Genomic DNA, 22,273 nt, shown 5'->3' with positions numbered 1-22,273 from the left:
TTTCTCAAAAAAAACAATATAACTATGAATTTACTTTCTAATTTTTATATTTATTTTAACTTTTGAAAATTTATTATTAAAATAATCATTGTCAAAGTAATCCCTATTCTATTTTATATATATTAAGGTGGCAAAAGTGACAAAAGCAAAAAATTATAATTAGGGAGCTAAATAAGTTACTATAATGCAGTGTTCTAAATAGCTAGCTATAGCTGCGCTATAGCTTTTTTGGACTCTAAAGCTGTGACGCTATGAGTGATATATAACTAGCTACTTAGTGCAATCGCTTATTTTTTTTAACCGTCCCGCTATACCGTCATAATCGCTATTTAAACCATTGCTATAATGTAATATTATTTTACGAAGGAATTAAAATATATTGGCACTTATAAAATTTATAAAATATAAAAAATATATAATTTCTAATTTATGCCGATGGCTATCTACCAATAATCAATAAAATAAGAAGTCTCATGTTAATCAAAATATTTCACTTGCTTAATCAAAGTTAGACATATTTCAAACCAGAGTATCACCGGATTTAACCAAATATTTAGCATAATCATATGTTGCTTGTTTCTTGACCATCCAAAAAAAATATTTTATACCTATCTTAAATAATAATATTTTTTTAAAATATAAAATTTGATTTCCATGCATATATTAAAATATAGAGATCATATTGATCAATTCAAATAAATTATTTAAATTTTAAAAGAAAAATAAAAAATGTAATACAAAAAATACTAGACATTTTAACCATCTTTCTTATTTTATTTATAGATTCTTACATAGAACTATATTTTCGAGCCGAGTAAGGGTCATATTATTGACCAGGAAAGAATGTCTGGGCCGATTAATTGGGAAGTCTCTCCCGAATCCGTACCACCTCAGATACCTGAGCAAGCAGAAAATCCGGACCATTCTTTTAGCATGGCACAAATCTCAAAGCAGAACCTCTACAGTCGTAATAGGGACCGGATTGAGTTGGATATGGATGGAATTAATTTGAACCGTTCATTTATTGAAATTGTAACACGGACTCGTCTCTCCCCGTCTCAATGAGAATCAGTTAGAAATAATTGGTAACCATTTGTACAGACTAAAAATTTTGATGCATACAGCGTTTGAATTTTTGATGGACGAAAAGACTCTTGCTCAGCTCGATCCCTTCCCTTTTTTTTCTGCTCAGTTCGATTCCTGCCTTCGATGTAGGGGCATTTTGGTCCATAAATAATTCAAAACTCTGTACGCACATAATCTCACGCTGTAAAAATGGGTTCCCAAATAATTGATCCGGACCGTTCGTTTAACCTGGCACGAATCTTGAAAAGATCCCTACATCTTCCATAGACACCAACATCGGATTGGAGTTGATCCGGCTAGCCTGTGAGTAAAAAGTTGTGAACCCACTGTGCAATACTTAAGAGGATACTTGTCCCGTCTCACCAGCCACTAACACAAGCTTTATATTATATCTCGTCGGGGAAGCAGAGAGATAGACAGAGAGAGGACATGCCAGGGTTGATCGCACCGTCGGATTACTCTCGCGAGCCACCGCGTCATCCATCTCTTAAGATCAATGCAAAGGTTAGAGCCTAGGTCGATTTGGCGATCTTACATAAGTTTTTGTTTCGAATTCAATCCTTCTTCTCTTTTGAATTATACTTGTGATTTGAACCTGTGTCATTTTCCGCACAAATTTCACTGCGTAAATTTGGAAAAACGGAGGGATCTTTTAGGTTAATTTCAGTAATTGGGATTAGGAGAGGAGTGGCAGAGGTGACAGTCTGATTTATGTAAATCTCAATTCGTGGTCTAAATTCTTCAATTTGCAAGGATAAATTCAATCTAATTGTAAATCGTATCTTTTACAACACACGAACAATACCACTTTCCATATTATGCTTTCTACTTTCTTTTAGCTGCTAGTAATACTGTTTGTTAAGTAATACTACTAGGGGTTCCAACATATTCACTAATATGAAGTTTGCATCCTTTAAAAATTTTAATGTAGGAACCATTCAATGCAGAGCCGACTCGTCAGGATTTGATCGTTTCATATATCACCCCTGTGGACTATTTTTATAAGAGAAACCATGGTCCAATTCCTATACTTGAAGACAATGGCAGGTTTGCACTTTATTCTCCAAGTCTCCGCCAACTTTTTTATTTTTATTATTTTGTGTTTTTGTGGAGGGGTGTGATTTGGTTAAGATTCTGACTTTGAAGCCTTAACTAGACTGGACCTAACAAAAATCAGAAGAAAAAAGGTAGTGCTTCACTTATCTAGCTAATGAGATATCGATACTGTCATTGGAGTAGTTTGATACATGCTTCTAATACCGTGCTAGCATATGTTTGCAGAGGACCTTTTTAGTGTCTTATTATTATTTTGTTTATTGTAAACAGGTACAGTCTGGCTATAGATGGTCTAGTGGAGAGGCCTATAGAACTTTCTTTGGCTCAAATCAGGTAAATAAATTAATAACATTATAATTCATTTTTCATGTAAAACCTCAAAAGAATTCCTTTTATGTATCTGTAGCCTTGTTGAGTCCATTGATTTGAAAGGGTCTTTGTTCTAGTTACTGCAAGTTTGTTTCTATGTCTTTAATGGGGGTGCACATCCACCTAATTTACCTGAACTTGAATAACTAGGTAGTGTTTCTTCTTTCGAGAAAGTTAAGATATGAGTTGCTTACAACCTAACCAAAAGTTATTAAGTATTAATTATACCTTGTAGGCTTCTTCCCAAGTACAATGTCACTGCTACTCTACAGGTAAGCTTCATTTTATTGTTATTTTTTTTTCTCTTGGAATTCCTTTTGTGTACTTTGAAGTATAATTCACAACGGACGCAAATTAAATTATTATTGCATGCAGTGTGCAGGTAATAGAAGAACGGCTATGAGTCAGCAATTGAAGGTACGAGGTGTTGGCTGGGATATCTCTGCCATAGGAAATGGTAAATCCTTTTTTTCTCTTCAAATATGAGTCATCTTTCTTTTTTGGTGTTGTATTGCTGCAAAACCTTGAACAGCTCTACAAAGCCCTTTAAAAATAATGAGGATCATGTCCACCACTAGAAAAAACAACCGCAAAATATCACAAGTCTATCATGTTCAACTGGTAAAGTATTGTTTATAATAGTTTGATAGTTTCTTATAATTTGTATATCTTCGTTTTTCTTGTAGCTATATGGGGAGGGGCAAAACTGTCTGATGTGTTAGAATTGGTAGGTGTCTCAAAGTCGACATCAGTGACATCATCAGGAGGGAAGCATGTTGAGTTTATCAGCATTGACAAGTGCAAAGTTAGTTTATTAATTAACTTTGATATACTTCTGTTCTTCCTAACTACACCTGTTCATTGTTATGAAAATTATAATTTAAAGGGAAGTGAAGGAACAAATATGGGATTTTTCTGTTTAAAAAAGCCAGTGAGATGCATTACCAACACTTCTCATTTCCAGTGCTATTATACTCATTATATCATTATTACCATCAGTTTGAGACTTTGAAGGGCCTGGAGCCCTGGAGAGAAACATCCCTTTGTAGTTTGTCCCTATGAAGACCATATCAATTCCTACTGTGAGTTGCTATTATTTGTTGTTCCATTTTAGGAGGAGAATGGTGGGCCTTACAAAGCATCAATTCCACTGTCACAAGCTACTAGTCCAGAGGCTGATGTTTTGCTTGCATATGAAATGAATGGAGAGGTAAATTATCATGGAACTTGTGAATAAAACATGTCACTGGGGAAAAGCAAACTTGTATAGTTTGTGCTTAATGTTATTTTGGTCCGGTGGGTTTTTATGGGAATAATTGAAAAAAAAAAATTAAGAAAAATGTAAACATAAATCTTTCTTAATAAGAAATTACAAAGGGAACTTGCTTTTTGTGTCAATCCAACCAACAACAGGGGTATGATTTTGCATTTTCTTGACTTACGGTACTTTCTCATCTAATTACGATTTCTTTTTCCTTTTCTTCCAATTAGTTGCACCTGAGTTACTCATTTTAAGTTTTATTTACCATGTTAGTTTTTGTATATGTTATTTCAGATACTTAACCGTGACCATGGGTATCCATTGCGGGTGGTGGTACCGGGTGTAATTGGTGCAAGATCTGTTAAATGGCTTGATAGAATCACCATAATTGAACAAAAAAGCCAGGTATGAATCAAAATGACTATTATAGCCAGTGTTTGTGGGAGCACCACAATTCTTTTGGACCTGGGACAGTACAAGATAGCGGCCTGTGCAAGATTTCGACCAATACTGTCCTCGTACAAACCTTAGGCCTTTTTGTTTGGAAATAGGTTTGTGGACCACTACCTATCCGGTATGAGATGAATCTTTCTTGAGTTTTATTTGGACTTTGTTATGTTAGACACAAACCAAGATCTCAATGCTTGATTTTTGGCAGTTCTTTTAATCTCTCTCTCTCTCTCTCAATCAGGGATTCTTCATGCAGAAGGATTACAAGATGTTCCCACCATGGGTCAACTGGGACAACATTGACTGGTCAACCCGAGAGCCTCAGATGGACTTCCCTGTTCAGGTTTGTGTGTATGAAACACGAGATGTACCATCACTACTATTGTTTTGAGAATGTAATGAATTGTTTTTTTTGTCCCCCCAACAATTGTTAACAGAGTGCAATCTGCTCCTTACAAGATGTGGATATAGTTAAACAAGGAAAGGTTCGTTCAGATGTTAAATTTCAATTCAGCTTTCCAAGTTATATAAACAAGCATCAACATCATACTTATTGAAAATATATGACACCTGCCTGACCTGAATAAAGCAACAAGTAAGCTTTCCTTGTGGGTTGGAACTCAAAATCTTGGCCTTCGGTAGTGTCATTATTTGTTTTTTGTTCTATTTTCAGGGTCACTCTTTTGAATGAGGGAAATCAGTTATGCAGATGGTTTTTTAGTAGTATCTTAATAGGGAAAAGTTTTTAACCTCAAAGTAATCAGTAACATTAAGCAATAAAAATATTGTAATGCACTAAATAAACTGATGCTGACAATAAGTTTCAGAGGAAAGTAGTGATATAATACCTTGACCAAATTAGGAATCTTGCTGAATTTCATATCGGTTAGGCATGTCTCTTTGAACCAACTAGTATGCTAATATAGATGCATGGATGCAGATTAGGATTGCGGGTTATGCTGTATCTGGTGGGGGCAGGGGCATAGAGAGGGTTGACGTATCCATAGATGGAGGAAAGACTTGGTTTGAGGCGAACCGCTACCAGAAGAATGGCGTGCCATACGTGTCTGATGATGATAGCAGCTGTGACAAGTGGGGATGGGTACTCTTCGAGGCTGTTGTCAGCCTAGAATCAGAAAATGCTGACATTGTTGTCAAGGCGGTATGCACCAATATTCTTTTATTGGATTTTTTTTTTTACATTTCACTGGTTGAATTGACAAAACTTATTACTTGTGATATGCTTAGAAGAGACTTTTGGGCATATTGTAAATCAGATTTATTTGGACTAATTGTTTAACAATGTTTTATAATCTGTAACTCGATATTTGTTTCAAATGGATAGGTTGATTCGAGTGCAAATGTGCAACCAGAGAATGTGATGTCAATATGGAATCTGAGAGGTATTCTCAACAATTCATGGCATCATGTCTATGTTAGGAGCACTGCTGCTAAGCTCTGAGCAGACAGACTCCTCAGGAACTGATTTGGACAAATAATAAGCTACATATTTAGTGTGGTAGCGCTATGGCAATCTCAGTAGTGTTTCTCTGTTATTTACAGACTCCTCAGGAACTGATTTGGACAAATAATAAGCTACATATTTAGTGTGGTAGCGCTATGGCAATCTCAGTAGTGTTTCTCTGTTATTTTATTTTTCTCGCCATTTCAGTGCTCGTAGAAAGTCCAGTATTGTTTTGAGTACAGTACTGCCAGTACATGAGGTGTGGAATTTTAATAAAGCCTTCTTCGTTTGTTCATGTTTACTAACCCATAGCATAGTGACAAATGAATTATTCGGGTTTGGTTCGGCGAGATCAAAAATTCGTGATTCGGGTATAATTCGGATATAATTCGGGAATGATTCGGAATTATCCGGATCAGAAATCTCAGTCATGCAAGGGAGCAAAAAAATAATTGTTCTTGGAAAAATTCGTGAATAATTCGTAAAATTCAGGAAAAGTTCGTAAAATTTGGGAATTATTCGGGTTTAATTCGGTCAAAGTTCAGTCAACCGAATAATTCGGTGTTCGGTTCGGCATCACCCCAAAAAAGAATTAAACGGGTATAATTCGGGTATCTTGTCACTATGACCCATAGTAACATATCTTTATATTCTGACACATGAAAGTATACACAATTGGATAAGCAAAAGATAATTTATGTTTTGAGTAAATCCGCTCACACACAACAACAACAATGACAATACTGTAGCAGTTAAGTTTTTTTTTTTTTTCAATTTGTTTTTGCCATAAGAGTCTAATTTAACAATTACATTCATAACTTCATAAAAAGGACTAGTGATATTAACTTCGGGATTAAATTTAAATATTTGTATTCCCACAGTTTATTAATTTAATTTTAGAAGTCATAAATCACCTTTGACAGTGTTTATTTTCTTTCAAATAAATATTGTCACGTCGTCAGGTGCAAACACACACACACACACACCCCCCCCCCCCCCCCCCCCGAATTCGGAATTTTTTTTTATAAATCATAAATGAATTTTACGGAACCAACATGATTTTTTTTTTTTCGGAAAAACCATAAGTACCGAACGGACCGTTCGGTCTCAATCAAATTTTTTTTTTTTATAAAACAGAAATTTTTTAAATTTTTTTAATTAAAATATTAGAAATGTTGAATATATTTCTTTGAAAATAGATGAAATACAATATAATTTGATTTATTAGAAAGACTGCAACAAATAATCCGGATCAATATTTTTCAGGTTGGGTTTTTTGCGGCTGTAAGAAAAATTAATATATTTATTTATGTGTTATTGGAAAAAAATAAAAATGCTTAAATTCTGAGTTATTGATCCCGGTTCAAAAGTCACTTCTAGGTAATCCAGAAAATATTGTGATCCTTCTAGTACATTTAATTTATGAAAAGTTGTATCTATTTTTGAAAAAAAACAAAAACTTTAAGTTATTTAATAATTATTATTCAAAAAAAAATATCAAAATAGATACAACTTTTTATAAATTAAATGTCTTAAAAGGATCACAATATTTTCTAGATTACCTAGAAGTGACTTTTGAACCGGAATCAATAACTCAGAATCTAAGCATTTTTATTTTTTTCCCAATAACACATAAAGAAATATATTAATTTTTCTTATAGCAGTGAAAAATCCAACATGAAAAATATTGATCCGGGTTATTTGTTGCAGTCTTCCTAATAAATCAAATTATATTGTATTTCATCTATTTTCAAAAAAATATATTCAACATTTCTAATATTTTAATACAAAAAAATTTTGTTTTATAAAAAAAAAAATTGATTGAGACCGAACGGTCCGTTCGGTACTTATGGTTTTTCAAAAAAAAACAATCATCTTGGTTCCGTAAAATTCATTTATTTATTTATGGTTTATAAAAAAAATTCCCGAATTCGTATCCTCTGCATTAACTCAAAAGGGAATCTTTCGAGTTAATGAATCTTGACCATCTGATATGTTTTGAGATTCGTGCAAACTAAATCCATACTAATATTAAAGAGTTCCTATATCGTAAGCATGAACTAGATTGGTTCCGTTTAAAATCAAACGGTTGAGATTCAACTCAAAATATTCTTTTTTGAGTTAATGCAGAGGAAACGCATTCCCCACCCCGCCCCCTCCAAAAAAAAAAAAAAAAAGCTTACATGACCCGAAAGTGATCAACCAGCAACCCAAAACCTCATAGAGCTCAGCTGACATGCGTTAGGAACAGATCCAAACCAAAGTAGACCAAAATCCAAACCTGACTCATCTGACATGTCATCTTGACTGTTCAATCCGGATCCCATCCAATCAGAAACCTGAACAACATTAAGACCAGATACTTCTCGACCCCAAAATACCCACAGATCGAGATATTCCAAACCCAAAACACCCAAATCTAAAAAAAACCCAAACCTAGACCCGACAACACCTGACCCAACCTGTCCTCCCCCGATTGCACCTCTTACTAATTGCTGTCAATCAAGAGCATAAACCTCAATTTCAAATGATGAATCCATTCCACCGTAGTGGCCATATATTATAAACTTTTTATTGTTAACAAATGGGACGAAGCTTCAGAAGATCAAGCTAGGGGCTAAGTTTAGATTTGTATCAGTTGGTAGAAAAGACATACAAATGCATGCACAAGTCCATCCATCTGGTTTGATATATACAAGGTCATATTACATTAGTAATTAAGTCTACCAAGCTAGAGAGAAATTGATCTAAAATGTTACTTCTAGAAAAATGCAACCCCAGCAGCACTGACATCAGATTCCTATCCTACCTGTCCAAATGCTCTTTATGAAGACTTGCTGGTTTTTTCCTGAAAGATTGAACAAATATTTATAAAATACATGCACACTAACACACAGACACACCCACAGTCCCAAGAACAAGTTTATAGATAATTAAGAAAAAAACTAGTACTGAATATATTCAGTTGCAAATCAGTTACATTATTTGACACTTGATCTCCTTTTGAATTCACAAAACTGCCCCCAGTTTCTCCCAGTACTTAGTACCAGCCTGAAGCTATATAAATCAATTTTTAAAAATAAAACAGTTTAGGGTTCTAGGCTCTTTTCTAAATACATTAAATGAAAAATTGTATGAAATTAAAAAATCTCGTCATTGAAATATTATTTGTTGTAACATCCCAGAAGAAATGGTAAAGCTTGTAACACCTCTAAAACAGTAAACTACAATACAAAAAATTGACTTCTGTACAAGGCCTGTTCAGTTATAATTAGTATACATGCCCAAAATAAAGGTTACTGACACAGAAATGCCTAGGCGAGATGTTTGGTCCATTCAATCAATGAACATTTTCCTATTAGATCCATGTTCAGCATATAGTACCTGATCTTTTAGCACATCATCTTTCCACTCAGACTGGAATTTCTGGAGGAGTAAAGTGAGAAGCTTTTGTAGTTCAGGTGACACATCTGGTGGAAACAGCTTTTGAATTTCTTCCTTTGGTGTGTTTCCATATACACAACTTCTTATCAGCATTCTTAGGCATGCTAGCAGCTGCATTAAAAATTTCCAAAGAATCAATGTCAGAGCAATAATCAGAAAGTTCAGTGCAAACGCACACAAGCGCATTGCATACACAGGAGAAGGAGCTATAAGCAAGATACCAATCTGAACTGGTAAAAAAGCACTCAATGTGTGTGTGTGTGTGTGTGTGAGAGAGAGAGAGGTGAAGTACAGGGTCGAGGTCGGAGTCGGAGGGGAGGCGGAGGATGTCGCGAAAAGTGGAGCGGTCGGCGGAGTCGAGACCAGTATTGCGAGTGCGCCACAATGCCTGGAGGATGTACTCTACCGAGTCCTTGGAACTCGCCCCGACCAAGAGCGGAAGGTGTTTGTGCCCCCATAGTTGTTGTTTCCTAATCCTACCTCTTGAACTCGGAGACTCCATGGCCATTGCCTCTCCAACGCGCTCGGCCTCGGAGAATTCCTGAAGGATGTACTCCAATTTCTTGACTAGCCCTGGCCCAAAGCCCAAAGCCCAAATCCCAAATCCCAAAGCCCAAAGGCCTTTATTTGTTTCTTCGTATGTGGGATATGTACATTTCTAAGATTGGAAAAATCTTTTTGCATGATTATTATAAAAGAATAAGTAACAATCAGAAATTTTGTTCATGTGTAAGATTTATAATTTTTTAATTCGTAAATAGTTAACTTTTCAAATGTATATAATTCGACTTTTTTTTTTGTGTGTAAAAAAAGGAATTCTATGTTAAGATAATGTCAATAAATTACATTCAAAGCTATTAAAATATTTCTGTTAAGACAATGTCAATAAATTACATTCAAAGCTAAATGTTCAGATTGCATATTTTCAGGTAGAAAGTAGAAACCCTAATTAAACTGTAAAATGTCATAATGTGAATAATGCACAATATCTCAAATAAATTTGAAGAAAACAAGAAATTAATCCTCCACTTGTAATATATGTAGAAAATGCCAAAAGCACCCTTGTAAGTTAAAGAAATTAATGCTGGTCCAGAGGCTATTTCAATGTTAACAGCGAATGCTAGCCTGGGAAAAATGGTTTTTGGTACCGCTGTTTTAATTTATACAATAGTTTTGACTGTTATTTTCTGTATTCTTTTTATTGTTTTTCATGAATCAGCTTTTATTGGCTTCTTCTAAGTCATGCATATTTTACTTTCTATTTTAACAAAGTTTCTTTAGACTTTGCATACTACTTCAGAAAATATTTAAATAAATCTAGAGACCGATGCAGCTGCCAATATTTCTTTAGACTTTGCATCTATCATGTCATTGGACCGTTTGACTAGATGAACAGCAGATTTATGAAAAGATCCTAAAAAAATATGAAAATATATAACAAATGGTGAGGATGATATTGATTAATTTATTTTAAGGCATTCCACCGGGATGTGAAAACCTCAATTCTTAACTAAGAGCATCTTTTTTTGTAATTGTATAAAATAATATATTTTACTATCACATTAACAATTTTAGCAATTTTTTCATATACTTTCAAACGATTGTCTTTCTTGCAATGCATTATAATTTTAATTTATGACGCATTGAATATTTTAATATAATATTTTATCTTTGCAATTACCTCTTCAGCATTGGAATTGACATTTAAAATAAAATAAAATAAACAATGGTAATGATGTGTTACTTTAAAAAATAATGCTAATTTAATAAACTTGCTAAATTGCAATTGTAATTGCTCTTAATGTAAAAGTTTGGGGCAATTACAAAGTCACAAATGCATGTCTTTCTTAGATATACAACTCAAAATTTATGTATCAAATAAAAAAATTCTCAAACTTGTGTAAACTCATTGCAAAGAAAAAAAAAAGAACACATGATTATTCACAAAAATGTGTGTGGTGAACAATCCGTCTTTCGTTGCGGATTATCTCAAAGGATCTGGACCTGACATGGCGATTGTCGTGGGTACTTTGCACTGACGATGTTCCGGTAGGTCCAGCAACCATCCTTAGTGTACTCAGCAAATCCCTTGGAACTTGATCACTTTCTCCTCTGAAACTCAATGAATTTAACACCACAATATTGTTGCTAGTATAATTCATGTCTCCATGTCCTTCATCCCCGCCATCGTCTCCGCTCCTAACAACAATTCCATTTTGATTCCATAGTTCAGCCTCGATAGCTCCAATCGGGGCTGTGCTTTTACGACTGAGCTGATGATAACCGGTGTTGTCTGATGGCAATGATGCCGAAGGTTCCTCTTCATCGAGCTTCTCCCAATTTTTAAGTAGCGTGGCAGCGACGTAGTTGTCAAATGGAAAACAAAGAAAGCTACAGAAACTGGCCCGGTTCCGGCTCTCGTGTGTTGCGAAAAAAATCTCGGATCTTTTTTTCAAATTAACCAATTTCTTCGTCCAAATGAATCCCTCCTTTTTGCTCAAATCAGTGCTCCTCATGATGCGTTCCTGCTCCGACTTCAACCGGTCGGCCAAGCGTCGAATGTTATCTTCACACAAGGGAATTATCACAACTTTGCAACAAGACTCTAAAAAGGCAGAGCAAACTATCTCTATGATACTTTCTGATGCTTCTCTACGTGTCATTTTGGTGTCTGAGAGAGAGAGAGAGAGAGAGAGGGGTGAGGGTTTGCACAACGAAGAAGACCAGAGAAGATTTGTCCAAGTTTAAAGAATATAAAAGACAATAAAATAGATAAATTTGTGAGTTTTTGAAGTTTATAGGGATAATATGTAATTTTAAAATTTAGAGTGGGAAATATGTAATTTTGAAGTTTTTGAGGGGTATACATGAAACTCCCCCTTTTTAATTTGGTTGCTTCATTAGGGGTGTTTTACTATGGTTAATTAACTTTATATTAGACTATTTATTTACTTTTTAACAAAGATTTATATTAAATTGATATATAAAAAATTTTGTAAGTTGTGATTCTGCATGATACATACAACTGATTATGGCTAAAACGGTATTTTATAATTCTTCTCCTTTCCTGTGATAGATAGATACAGCATGCATCGAGTAATTGGTTATCAATCATTAATTAATATTAGGATAATTCTTAATTACATCCAACTTTTATGATACATCTAATATATTAATTGATGCATATATTTCGAAAAATGTTATTCAAATTAAAAAAAATTGTAGATTTTTTTAATTATTTAGATAGGATGTGTATCTGAATTTGAATTAATTTCAAATACTTTTAGTCTTCATAAAATAATTAAAATAATAACGATAAAGTTTGCATGATTTTTTGACGAATGAGCAATTAAATTTTAAATTTACTCAAATATGATACACGCCTATCTATTTTATTCCGAGCACATCTATAATTTTTTTTTAATTTGAATAATATTTGTATCTTTGTTAGGTCCTATTGGTAAATACGAATTATAGATAATTCTAGAGACTTATTAGAAAGAATGTAAGTTCTATATAAACTCAAAAGGTGAATCAATAATATATCTTTTTTTTTTCTGGCTGAAATTTTATTATATTTTCCGGAAAATTGTACCATAAATTAGATGTATGTCAGAATTAATTTTAATATTATACTAAAAAATAAGGAAACGAGTTCGATATATGCATATCTAAGATCTACTATTTTTCTTTTCTATCCATGATTGATTAAAAATGTTGTCCCTGCATGGGTTAGCCCACAATATTGATTTTTTTTTTTATTAAAATCCAATACGACGTTTGAAAGAATGAAAGAATCGAGTATTGGTAGTCCCAGCAGAATTTTTTTTATTTTTTTGTGTTTGCGAGAGAGTATGAAAGAATTGAGTATCGGATATAAGGTAATGATCATATGTATGTCAAATCATTTTTTGATGTCATAAGCGAAAAGGTGCGAACTGAACTGTTTACAGTTCATTAACAACTGTTTACAATTATAATAAAAAAATATACATAACGAATCATTAGAAGAAATTTTAAGATAAATAACAAAATGATGAGATGAGTCAAATAAAATTATATAATAAAAAATATACATAACTCATGTTGTTGCTAAATATTTATATTTTTAAGACTACAACCAAGAAGATAATCATAGGATAATCCGAGTATTGTATTTTGGCATTGTAGGGGAGAGATATAATTAATTTGGTACATAGGATAATTATTTATTTGTCTTAGAAAGAATGTTGAATTGTTGATATGAGGAAGAATGGAAGATAGTATTAATTCTAATCAAAAGTAAGCTTCGTTGCCTCAATGGGAGTTCTTTTTTCTTGTAAATTTAATACCCAACTACTTCCAGGGACACAAAATGGTCTTAAAGAACCAAGCATGACAGAGAATGCTTTGTTCATTCATACATGATACATCAGTTCAGATTCTATTTAGTTTAAATTATATTTCGAATGTTCTTTTGAATTTTTTGAAACAGAACTTTCTTTATTGAGAGCTGGAACTGGAACCTACTGATAAAATAATTTATGTTCCATAACCCTTTTTTCTTTTTTTGCTTCTTACCTCTTGTTTTGCGCTTCAAAAACGTTTATTTCATGTAAAATAAAATAAAACAACTCGCATATATATGGTGATCTTCCCAATTTTATTGGATTCACATTGAAAATTCAAGCGCATAATCTATTCACATAACAAGTGCAATATTTCAAAAGCTTAATTAACTTGCAACACCAATTTTATTTCTCAAAACTGGGGTAACATAACCAGCAATTAACTTTTGTACTAATGAAATTTGTTCCTCTAATGGGCCAAGGTATTGGGAGGGCAGCTATCAACAACACAAGCCAACACATCTCTGTAATCTCTGTCGATTGTAAAAGAATCATACACATTCCCATCGCTCGATTTCTTGTACTCGAAAAGGAGAGAAGAATGGTTGAATGCTGTTAGTTTTACAAAACCATAATCCACATCCCGGTATATGCTCCAAACAGGAGTTGAGTTTGAAAAGGCAGATGTATGGGACCCGCCACCTCCTGCCACTACGTGGATGGTACCATTCATTGTACCAGAGTAATGTGACTTCTCAGTGCTAACACATTGATTCTGTTGAGAAAAGAGTACAAAAAAAACACATATGAATAACAGGTTCGACTGTACCTTGCTTCTCAGTAGCAAGTTGTCAGTAAATTAGGCGAACAAAGAAAATAAGAAAGAACCATACCTCATAAACGGGGCAAGTTCTCTCGTAATTATGCACATGCCCATAAAATGCCATGTCAACCCTGTACTTTTGCCAGAGATTTTGGAGGCTGTCCCTGCCCATGGGCTCCGCATAGGATCCCTCTTTCGCGTAGAATTCACCTGAGGAGTAACCCAGCACACGATGGGCGATGAATATCAGCCATGGCTGCTGCTTCCTGTCGACTGTTGAAAGGCACTTCTCTATGAACTTGTATTGCTCTGTGCCTTCCCTCCAGTCGTTCTCTGTGTCAGCAATGCAGAACCTGAACATACCATAGTCGGTTTGGTACCTGTTCGCAAATATTTTTACAAAAGCGTAAAGAGTTAATGTTCTTGTTTTTTAACTCCAAAGCTGTATCGAAATCAGTTCAGTGCACAACCACGTTTTGTAATTACATGGATTGATAAATAAAATTCAGATGACATCATCACAAGATGCTATTCTACAGATCTCAGGACTGCCATAGCAGCCATGAGAAAAAGGATAAATGTTAGGTGTCCATGAGCTTACCAGTAGTTGGCTCTATTCTCAGTTGGTACATAGTACATTGTCTCGGCCAATACACCACATTCACCACCTGAATCAAAACCCGCATAGAAGGATCCAGTATTAGGCCAATCTCTCTCATGGTTACCACTGCATACAGTAAAATCACACAAGAAAAGTCATATGTTAAAAAGGAAGACGAATTGTGAAGCTTACCATTGGAGTTTAAACAATGCACGAGACTTGATTTAAGCAACCGAAAGGAAGAAATTATTTATAGGTACTTTTAATATCAGACACCATGCCAATTATAGAAACTGAAAAGATAAATCGTAGGCATAGGCATAGCACAGATGGTGATGGACCATGCCTCTCTACGGAGAGACATAGGTTCAATCCCCGCAAGTGGCAACTCAATAAAAATAGTGTCAAGGTTAAAGGGGGGCTTATATATATATATATATATATATATAAAATAACTGAAAAGATGAAAACCTGGCGAGCATGTAGGGAACCTTGGCAGTAAGAGCCTCAACCTGAGCAGTGAACTGATCCCACTGAGAGATGTATCCATTTGCATAGACAATATCTCCGATATGGAAGATTATGTCTATGTTGTTCAGGTCCTTGACAAGGGTATCAGTCGTATTAAGTGATCCGGGCTGGTAATTGCTATACTCGTTCGATCCATCCCTTTCAGCCTGGGAAATAATAGTAATGTTAAAAACAAACACAACAGCCGATTTCGTAATTACATATCCATATGCACCTGCATTTGAAAGTATTGACATTGCAGAAAATAATCGTATATCTGGCCCTGTTAATTAAATTGACATTTGAATTTTTTTTTTAAAAATTCAAAAACAATTCTCATGTAAAACAGTATAATTTGTTCAAACAAACCTTCCCCATATCTCCAAAAATAATGACTCTTTGCAATGAATTCTGTCCAGGGAATGGAGATGCTTTGAAGGTGTAACCCTTGCCGTACACAATAGTCCCATTTTTTAACTGGTGTCCGACCTTGTAATAGTACCTAAAATAGCAAGTTGTAGTTAATTTGATGAATTTAGCAACCTTCTGAGAATTAAAAGATAAATAACTAAATAAATTTGCTACAGTCAAGAGATTCTATCAATACTCTTTATTGGGCCACAAATCCTTGAGAAAACTTGTGTGGATAAAACCTGGATCTCTCCAGCCAACTGTACGTGCCGGTTCACCTTCAAAACGCATCAAAAAAATAACATGAAGATTTCCAATAAAGTAATGTGTGGATGATTTTCATAATCTAGTGTAGATCATTTCCATGCATATCACATAAAGAAGAAAGAAAATATAAATCAATGTAGCACTAAAATAAGAGACTTACCACACATGCTTCCACGGTTGAAGGTGAGGGTCCCAGCAGGGGTTCGTGTTGGTGGGGTCCACAGCATACCCCATTCCACAAATGGATAAGCCTCGCTTATGTCATACCCACTTGTCCACGTCACAGTCATCTGTATGAGACAAAGTTCAAAAATATACTGTTAACATATCTATTAATTTGTTTATTTATTTTAAGAATTACACCTCATCTGTGAAGAAAAGATGAAGAAAAATAGATGACTAACCTCATTCCATTCTTTGCCCTGTGCAAGGCGGGGGTAGACAGGTGCTTTCGGGTTCTTGAAGGCAATTGTATTAGATACTGCTATAAGGCTTGGCTGGAACAGATAAATTTAGAATGTAAGATCTCGCAAATTATCATTATTATTTTTGTATATATAGAAATTAATAATATTCAGACTTTCAGAGAACTCACCTTTGAGAGACCTCCAGTGAATAAAGCAAATGAAAAGTCTGATCTCTGATTGATCAATTGAAATTTTATTGAGCCCTTGCCAGTGCTAACATATCCAGAAGAGTAGTTCGCAAATTGGTACTAAAATCAGCAATCAATATCAGTATCAGTATCAACATCAGCATTAGTGTCAATTAAAATGCTGATATGAATGATGGGCTTTTTGACTTGAGACCAATATTTTTACAATTAGATCCTTGTCAAATTGACCCCAGGAAGGTTAGAAATAAATGCAAATTAGAAATGTAAATTGAAGTTAATATAAATTTAATCAATTACAACAACTATAAAAAATAATTGTTTCGTTTTTAACAGACCTTGATTGGTGCAGTGCAAATATCTGGGTTCTGCCCTTCAATATTTACAGCGGGACATGTCGATGAACTGTAATAAATTTGAATAGTTTAATAATACCTTACTACAAAGGTGATGAAACCAAATTGCAAATTAGCATTTAAATTGAAAAAATAAAAAATAAGCAAGATTTGTGTTTGAAACTATTCAGACATGACCAGTATAGCTACAAGCAGGCTTACATTAATTAGGTAATATGTTATAGTGCAATTCCATAGTAAATTATAGAGAAAGTTGAGTGTAGAGACATACTTAAAATTTGCAGGAGAGAAGACACCAATCCAGTCATTGATTGTTGAATTTGGAGAGAAGTACTCGATCGTTACCCACTCTGTATCCTCTCCCTGACATTTTCAGAAAATTGAAAAAATGAATCAGGGAATTACATTTATCAAAATAAAATGAGGATTTATTTGTAGTATTGGCTCGTTATGTGTATGGAATTGAAATTGCAGTGTCCTTATGCGCATTTCATTGAACATTTTGCATGCGTGTTTCAGAAATATTAGTTTTCAGCCCATGAAATATTAGTTGAAAGAAAAAATAGATAAAAAGAAAGATGCATTAAGAAACTGTAGCTATGGCTGGAAACATATTTAGTATTATTTATATCAGAATAAATTTGAAAAAGACCCAAATTTGCATATCGTTATTTTTTCTCCACAAAATATAGAATAAATTAATTAACTAAAACAAATGCACTGAACATTATCTTCATATTAAAATGTACTTAGATACTAAGTTTTATATTTTCAGAATTTTTCACCATATTTTTTAGATATATTGAAAATCAAATTTTTGTAATTTAAAATCTTTAGATCAATGAATTTTCTATCTATCTAAAAATGTAATAAAAAAAATTTTTAAAAAAAAAATATAGTCTTCACAATTTCACATAAATTTTTATATGAAAATTATGTTAAACAAAATCTTCACTTCATAAAACATATTAATCCTTCTCCTAACCTAAATATCTGTTCCTATCTAAGAACGCAAGTCAAAACCTAGATATGATATAATGATCAACGAAGGGGACACTGAGAACAGTGAGAAGTGAGAAGCCAGTAAAATAGTCAATTCTGAGATGGGATTGATATCCTGAGGCGCGCTTTCTCTTTTCAATCCTGCGATGTGCGTTGATCGGCTTTTGGCAAGATCAAATATGGGTCATTTATATTAATTTAATGTTTTTCATGCCACAGAAAATCAAAATCATTTGTGACAGCAACAGCTCAGGACATGACAACTGCCCAACAACATGGCCAGTGTGTGAGTCAATGGATGTTGAGTGCGTATCCTCTGAGATATCTTAATTTTTGCGTGACCGATGTGTCCGGTGCCTATTCGGGGATAGCGCAGGGGGCCAGTATTATTTTTGTTTTGAGATTCGTGTAAAACTATTTAAACGGTTGATAAATTCCAAAAAGTCACGCAAAGTTTGAGATATCTCAGAGGATACGAATTCATGGATGTTACAATCCTTGTGTGCGCGAAAGCGTATCTCTGCATTAACTCAAAAAGGAATCTTTTGAGTTAATGAATCTCAACCGTCTGATTTAAAACGGAGCCAATCCGACCCCTGCTTATGATATACGATTCTTTAATATTAGTGTGGATCTAGTTTGCACGAATCTTAAAAGAGATCGGATGGTCAAGATTCATTAACTCAAAAGATTCCCTTTTGATTTAATGCAGAGGATACGAATTCTGTGTGCGCAGTGTGCGTCTAATCCGCATCTTTTGCATTAACTCAAAAGAGATCTTCTGATCTTGATTGGAGTCAATTCGGCTCACATTTATGACGTACGGAGTTCTTTAATATTAGTGCAAATCTCAATCGGACGGTCCAGATCTATTAACCCACGTTCCGTTAATGCAGAGGATACGAATTTGTGTGGGTCAATGGATTTGATGTAATTTTTTCTTACCTTTTATTTTTTTTCCCCTTTTTGTAGGAGGAAAAACTTGTACCAATAACAAATTTTATTGATGGATGTTACAATCGATTATATAATATAATTAATTAAAATTAAAAAGATTTGATGTAATTATAAAATTGATGAATATCCATTAAGTAGTTTAAACAATTAATAATTCAAATTAGATTAAATGTAATACACAACCTACCTATATTATAGAAAATATATCTACAATTTTATTTTTTATTTTTGATAATTATATCTGTTGTCTTTTTTTTTTGAAAAATTGGTAGCAGCTACCAATATTGAATTGAATAAATGTGTTTACAACATCTCTAATCTAATATTGAATTATATATAATTATATCTGTTGTCCTAGTCTAATTCTTGTATTTAATATTTCGAAAATTAAGATTTAAATATTTAGAAAAATGACGTGGAATATTGTACATTTATAACAATATATAGCAATATATTACTTTTTTTTCTTCTGGATATTGTATATTACAATTATAACAATACATATATATTTTTTTTAAATCCCTTCTTCTCCCCATCCTTTATTTTCTACTTAATTCAGCCATTTAAAATTGTATAATATATTTTTTAAGATCATAACATCAATTAGAAAAGCTATTTTTATGCTTTTTAAAAATATCAATCAATAAGAATTTAAATATTGTATAAAAATATATTAAAATTATTTTAATGTTTTCATTTTGTTTATTTAAATTTATTTTATTGTTATAATAATATTAGAGGCTCCGTGTTTATTATTAGTTTTTCATAATAGCAAGGTCGGTTGGTTATTAAAGAAATAATAAATAAATAAATAAGCTGGTCTATTAATAAATTCTTATAATAACAAAGCAAACCTCATTGCATATTTGCATTCCTCCGGGGTTTATGGCAAAACCTTGTTTAGACATGGTCTATTATTAATTCTATAAGCCATAATACGGCTTTCGCACTTCACTGGCCAGTCAACTTTTCCAACTGTCGAAATTTGTCGACACCAGTAAAACAAGAACTAGTAATTGTTACTAATCGTCTCCAGTTAGAACAAACTGGAAACTTGCTCCATTTGACGAAAACAGCAAAACATGGCAGACGAATGGGAAACAGATATTACATTTTTGTACTCTACTGTGTAACATTTGGTAACTGTCATTTTCTTGCCTAAAATATTCCTCTCGCCAATTTGCTTCTAAATGAAAAATGAACTAGATATGTGCTAAAGGAGATATCTATACTCTACTTTCTAGACTGGAAAAAATAACGTGACATGCCGTGACTAATACGTCGTGATTTTGGTCTCGCCGTGCTAAAGTTAATTTTTCACGTATCTAAAATATTAAGGGATAGTCGCAGCGCGCAAATGGTCACGTCACGTGAGTCATGCCGTGCCTAAACGTGATGTGATCAAATGTGCCTCGCGTGACCATTTAAATCATAATTTAAGTTAGTTTATTCAATATTCATCATTTAATCAATATCTAATGGTTCTAATTACATGTGACTCGCGTAACTACGTGTCGTGCCGTGACGTAGCTAGATCTTTCACGTGACATGCCATGTCGTGCGTTGTCAAAATTTTAAAAAATGATCACGGCACGCGAATGATCACAACACGAGACACATGAGTCACAGTACAGTACATATATGACATGCGTGTCGTGTCGTTCTGTACCGTAACTGTACCATTCTATGACGAAAACGGCTCCTCCGTGTCATTTTTCCCACTCTACTCTTAGTCTTTTCTGGGTTCTTCAAAAATCTCGATTCAAAAGCTAACTTCCCAAACTAACTCCATTTCAATTACAAATGGAGAAGAAAAAACCCACACCCCTTTGAACCAACAGGAATCACAGAAAGGTAACCAATTTAACTACGGAAATAACCGTTCAAAATTTAAAGAGAAAATAGTTTAATGATTGAATGCATACCTTTTGTCCCAAAACATAGGGAGAAGCCTTGATGTAAGCCTTGACATCAAGCGCAATTCTGGCACGGTGAATTGCAATATTTGCCAGAGGCTGATCTCCTCCATGCGCAGCTGCGCCACCTGTCAGTACTACTGCCAGAAACAAACCCAGAAGTGGGAGGAGAGAGAAAGTGTGTCTCTTCATTTCCTAATCTCTCCCTTTCTTTTCTTTTATGAAACCCCCCAAGCTTTCTTTGTCAAAATAATTGGGAATAGTGGGGTTTTTATAGGTAGGTGGAGAAGAGAGTGCGGAGAATAGAGATGCTATTTTGTTCGACTTTATTATAACGGTAGCGGGTACCGTTGAAGTCTACCTACATTTGGATCCGATACTATAATTGGATGGAATGTAATAAATAAATAAAAAGATTTAGGTCGTTTTGGCGATGGTATGAATTGAGAATTTATAAGTAAAAATGAAAATATTGACCCGTTAAAAGAAGTATCTCGTTTAAAAGTATAATTTTGAATGCATTAAAAATGTACAAAGGATTACTTTTTTAAATTATATTTTTATTTATAGTAATTTTTTCAGGACAAAATAAGTGTGAAGTATATATAAAATTTTAATTAGTTCACCATATACATTACTCATTTTTCCGACATATTAAGATTCGTGTGGATCTGATAATTTTTTAATTTTGTGCTAGTATCCAAATTGCATTAGGTAAACACTGGATTGCTTCCTAAACAATAATTAGGAACCTTCATATTTAATTAGCTTGAAATATATATATCAATGTAGCTTCAAGATACATAATTGGACAAGCGTTTTTTATTCCATCAATTAATTAATTTTATCCACATTAGTCTATTAATAAAAAAAAATTGAATAGCCCAATTATATTAATATAGAAGAGATAGTCTATTAATTATTTAATTCTAATTTTGTTTTGACGGATATTCTTATCTAAATTTAGTATAACTATAGTCGTGCAATTTATATAATCGTTTAATATCTAAATACTAATATTTTAATTTTGATTGTAAATTTCACCTAAATATGTTATTAAAAAGATTTTTAACTTGACAAAAAAAATGCCTTGTTGAGAAGATTCCATTTAAAGCCCGAGAGCCCAACGACGTAAGAGAAGGTTTGGAATTTGGATGTTTAATTATAAAAATATATATATAATTTAGGGGATCCGAGCATTAATTGCTGTTTGCAACGGAGACCAGAGAGGTAAGGCAGAATTATTAGTAAACTGGGAGCATTAATTGATCTGCTGTTTTCACTTGAGCAAAGCTATTAATGTACCGAATTGTATACTGATACGCATAACTTGGTACACGGAACACAAGAGCAAAGAA

At 33.5% G+C, this 22,273-nt stretch overlaps 3 protein-coding genes across 3 annotated transcripts; 1 reads left to right on the top strand and 2 right to left on the bottom strand.

Moving 5' to 3' along the window:
- The first annotated feature begins 1,434 nt into the window (after positions 1-1,434).
- On the top strand, positions 1,435-5,935 carry SOX (sulfite oxidase). Its single transcript, XM_078319343.1, has 12 exons — positions 1,435-1,590; positions 2,018-2,133; positions 2,413-2,475; positions 2,747-2,783; positions 2,887-2,968; positions 3,198-3,316; positions 3,626-3,721; positions 4,067-4,177; positions 4,464-4,565; positions 4,660-4,707; positions 5,163-5,384; positions 5,568-5,935. Exons 1-12 carry the CDS (start codon positions 1,516-1,518, stop codon positions 5,682-5,684), a joined length of 1,188 nt encoding a protein of 395 aa, XP_078175469.1. The 5' UTR covers positions 1,435-1,515; the 3' UTR covers positions 5,685-5,935.
- Positions 5,936-8,208: 2,273 nt separating this feature from the next.
- On the bottom strand, positions 8,209-9,655 carry LOC144569395 (uncharacterized). The gene is made up of 3 exons (XM_078319725.1): positions 9,424-9,655; positions 9,072-9,242; positions 8,209-8,535 (listed from the first exon to the last, which is right to left on the bottom strand). The coding sequence occupies exons 1-3, from the start codon at positions 9,637-9,639 to the stop codon at positions 8,512-8,514; spliced, it is 411 nt and encodes a 136-aa protein (XP_078175851.1). The 5' UTR covers positions 9,640-9,655; the 3' UTR covers positions 8,209-8,511.
- Positions 9,656-13,848: 4,193 nt separating this feature from the next.
- On the bottom strand, positions 13,849-21,211 carry LOC144569143 (nucleotide pyrophosphatase/phosphodiesterase-like). The gene is made up of 12 exons (XM_078319342.1): positions 20,925-21,211; positions 17,312-17,403; positions 17,023-17,089; positions 16,667-16,786; positions 16,476-16,568; positions 16,232-16,361; positions 16,001-16,082; positions 15,763-15,895; positions 15,355-15,560; positions 14,884-15,009; positions 14,353-14,662; positions 13,849-14,234 (listed from the first exon to the last, which is right to left on the bottom strand). Exons 1-12 carry the CDS (start codon positions 21,105-21,107, stop codon positions 13,929-13,931), a joined length of 1,848 nt encoding a protein of 615 aa, XP_078175468.1. The 5' UTR covers positions 21,108-21,211; the 3' UTR covers positions 13,849-13,928.
- Between the last annotated feature and the right edge of the window lie 1,062 nt (positions 21,212-22,273).

This window comes from Carex rostrata, chromosome 18 (genome assembly GCF_964058835.1).
Source record: "Carex rostrata chromosome 18, lpCarRost1.2, whole genome shotgun sequence".
Classification (NCBI taxonomy): domain Eukaryota; kingdom Viridiplantae; phylum Streptophyta; class Magnoliopsida; order Poales; family Cyperaceae; genus Carex; species Carex rostrata.
This window is presented reverse-complemented; position numbering and strand designations above follow the sequence as displayed.

Excerpts from the sequence above, each read along its gene's own strand:
- SOX (XM_078319343.1), top strand. The coding sequence starts at position 1,516 with ATGCCAGGGTTGATCGCACCGTCGGATTACTCTCGCGAGCCACCGCGT. Across the intron at positions 2,134-2,412 it reads ATACTTGAAGACAATGGCAG|GTACAGTCTGGCTATAGATG; the intron begins GTTTGCACTTTA and ends TATTGTAAACAG. Across the intron at positions 4,566-4,659 it reads AGATGGACTTCCCTGTTCAG|AGTGCAATCTGCTCCTTACA; the intron begins GTTTGTGTGTAT and ends AATTGTTAACAG.
- LOC144569395 (XM_078319725.1), bottom strand. The coding sequence starts at position 9,639 with ATGGCCATGGAGTCTCCGAGTTCAAGAGGTAGGATTAGGAAACAACAA. Across the intron at positions 9,243-9,423 it reads CCGACTCCGACCTCGACCCT|CTGCTAGCATGCCTAAGAAT; the intron begins GTACTTCACCTC and ends TTTTTAATGCAG. Across the intron at positions 8,536-9,071 it reads ATGATGTGCTAAAAGATCAG|GAAAAAACCAGCAAGTCTTC; the intron begins GTACTATATGCT and ends TCAATCTTTCAG.
- LOC144569143 (XM_078319342.1), bottom strand. The coding sequence starts at position 21,107 with ATGAAGAGACACACTTTCTCTCTCCTCCCACTTCTGGGTTTGTTTCTG. Across the intron at positions 16,362-16,475 it reads AGGGCAAAGAATGGAATGAG|ATGACTGTGACGTGGACAAG; the intron begins GTTAGTCATCTA and ends TGTCTCATACAG. Across the intron at positions 15,010-15,354 it reads GTTCCCTACATGCTCGCCAG|TGGTAACCATGAGAGAGATT; the intron begins GTTTTCATCTTT and ends TACTGTATGCAG.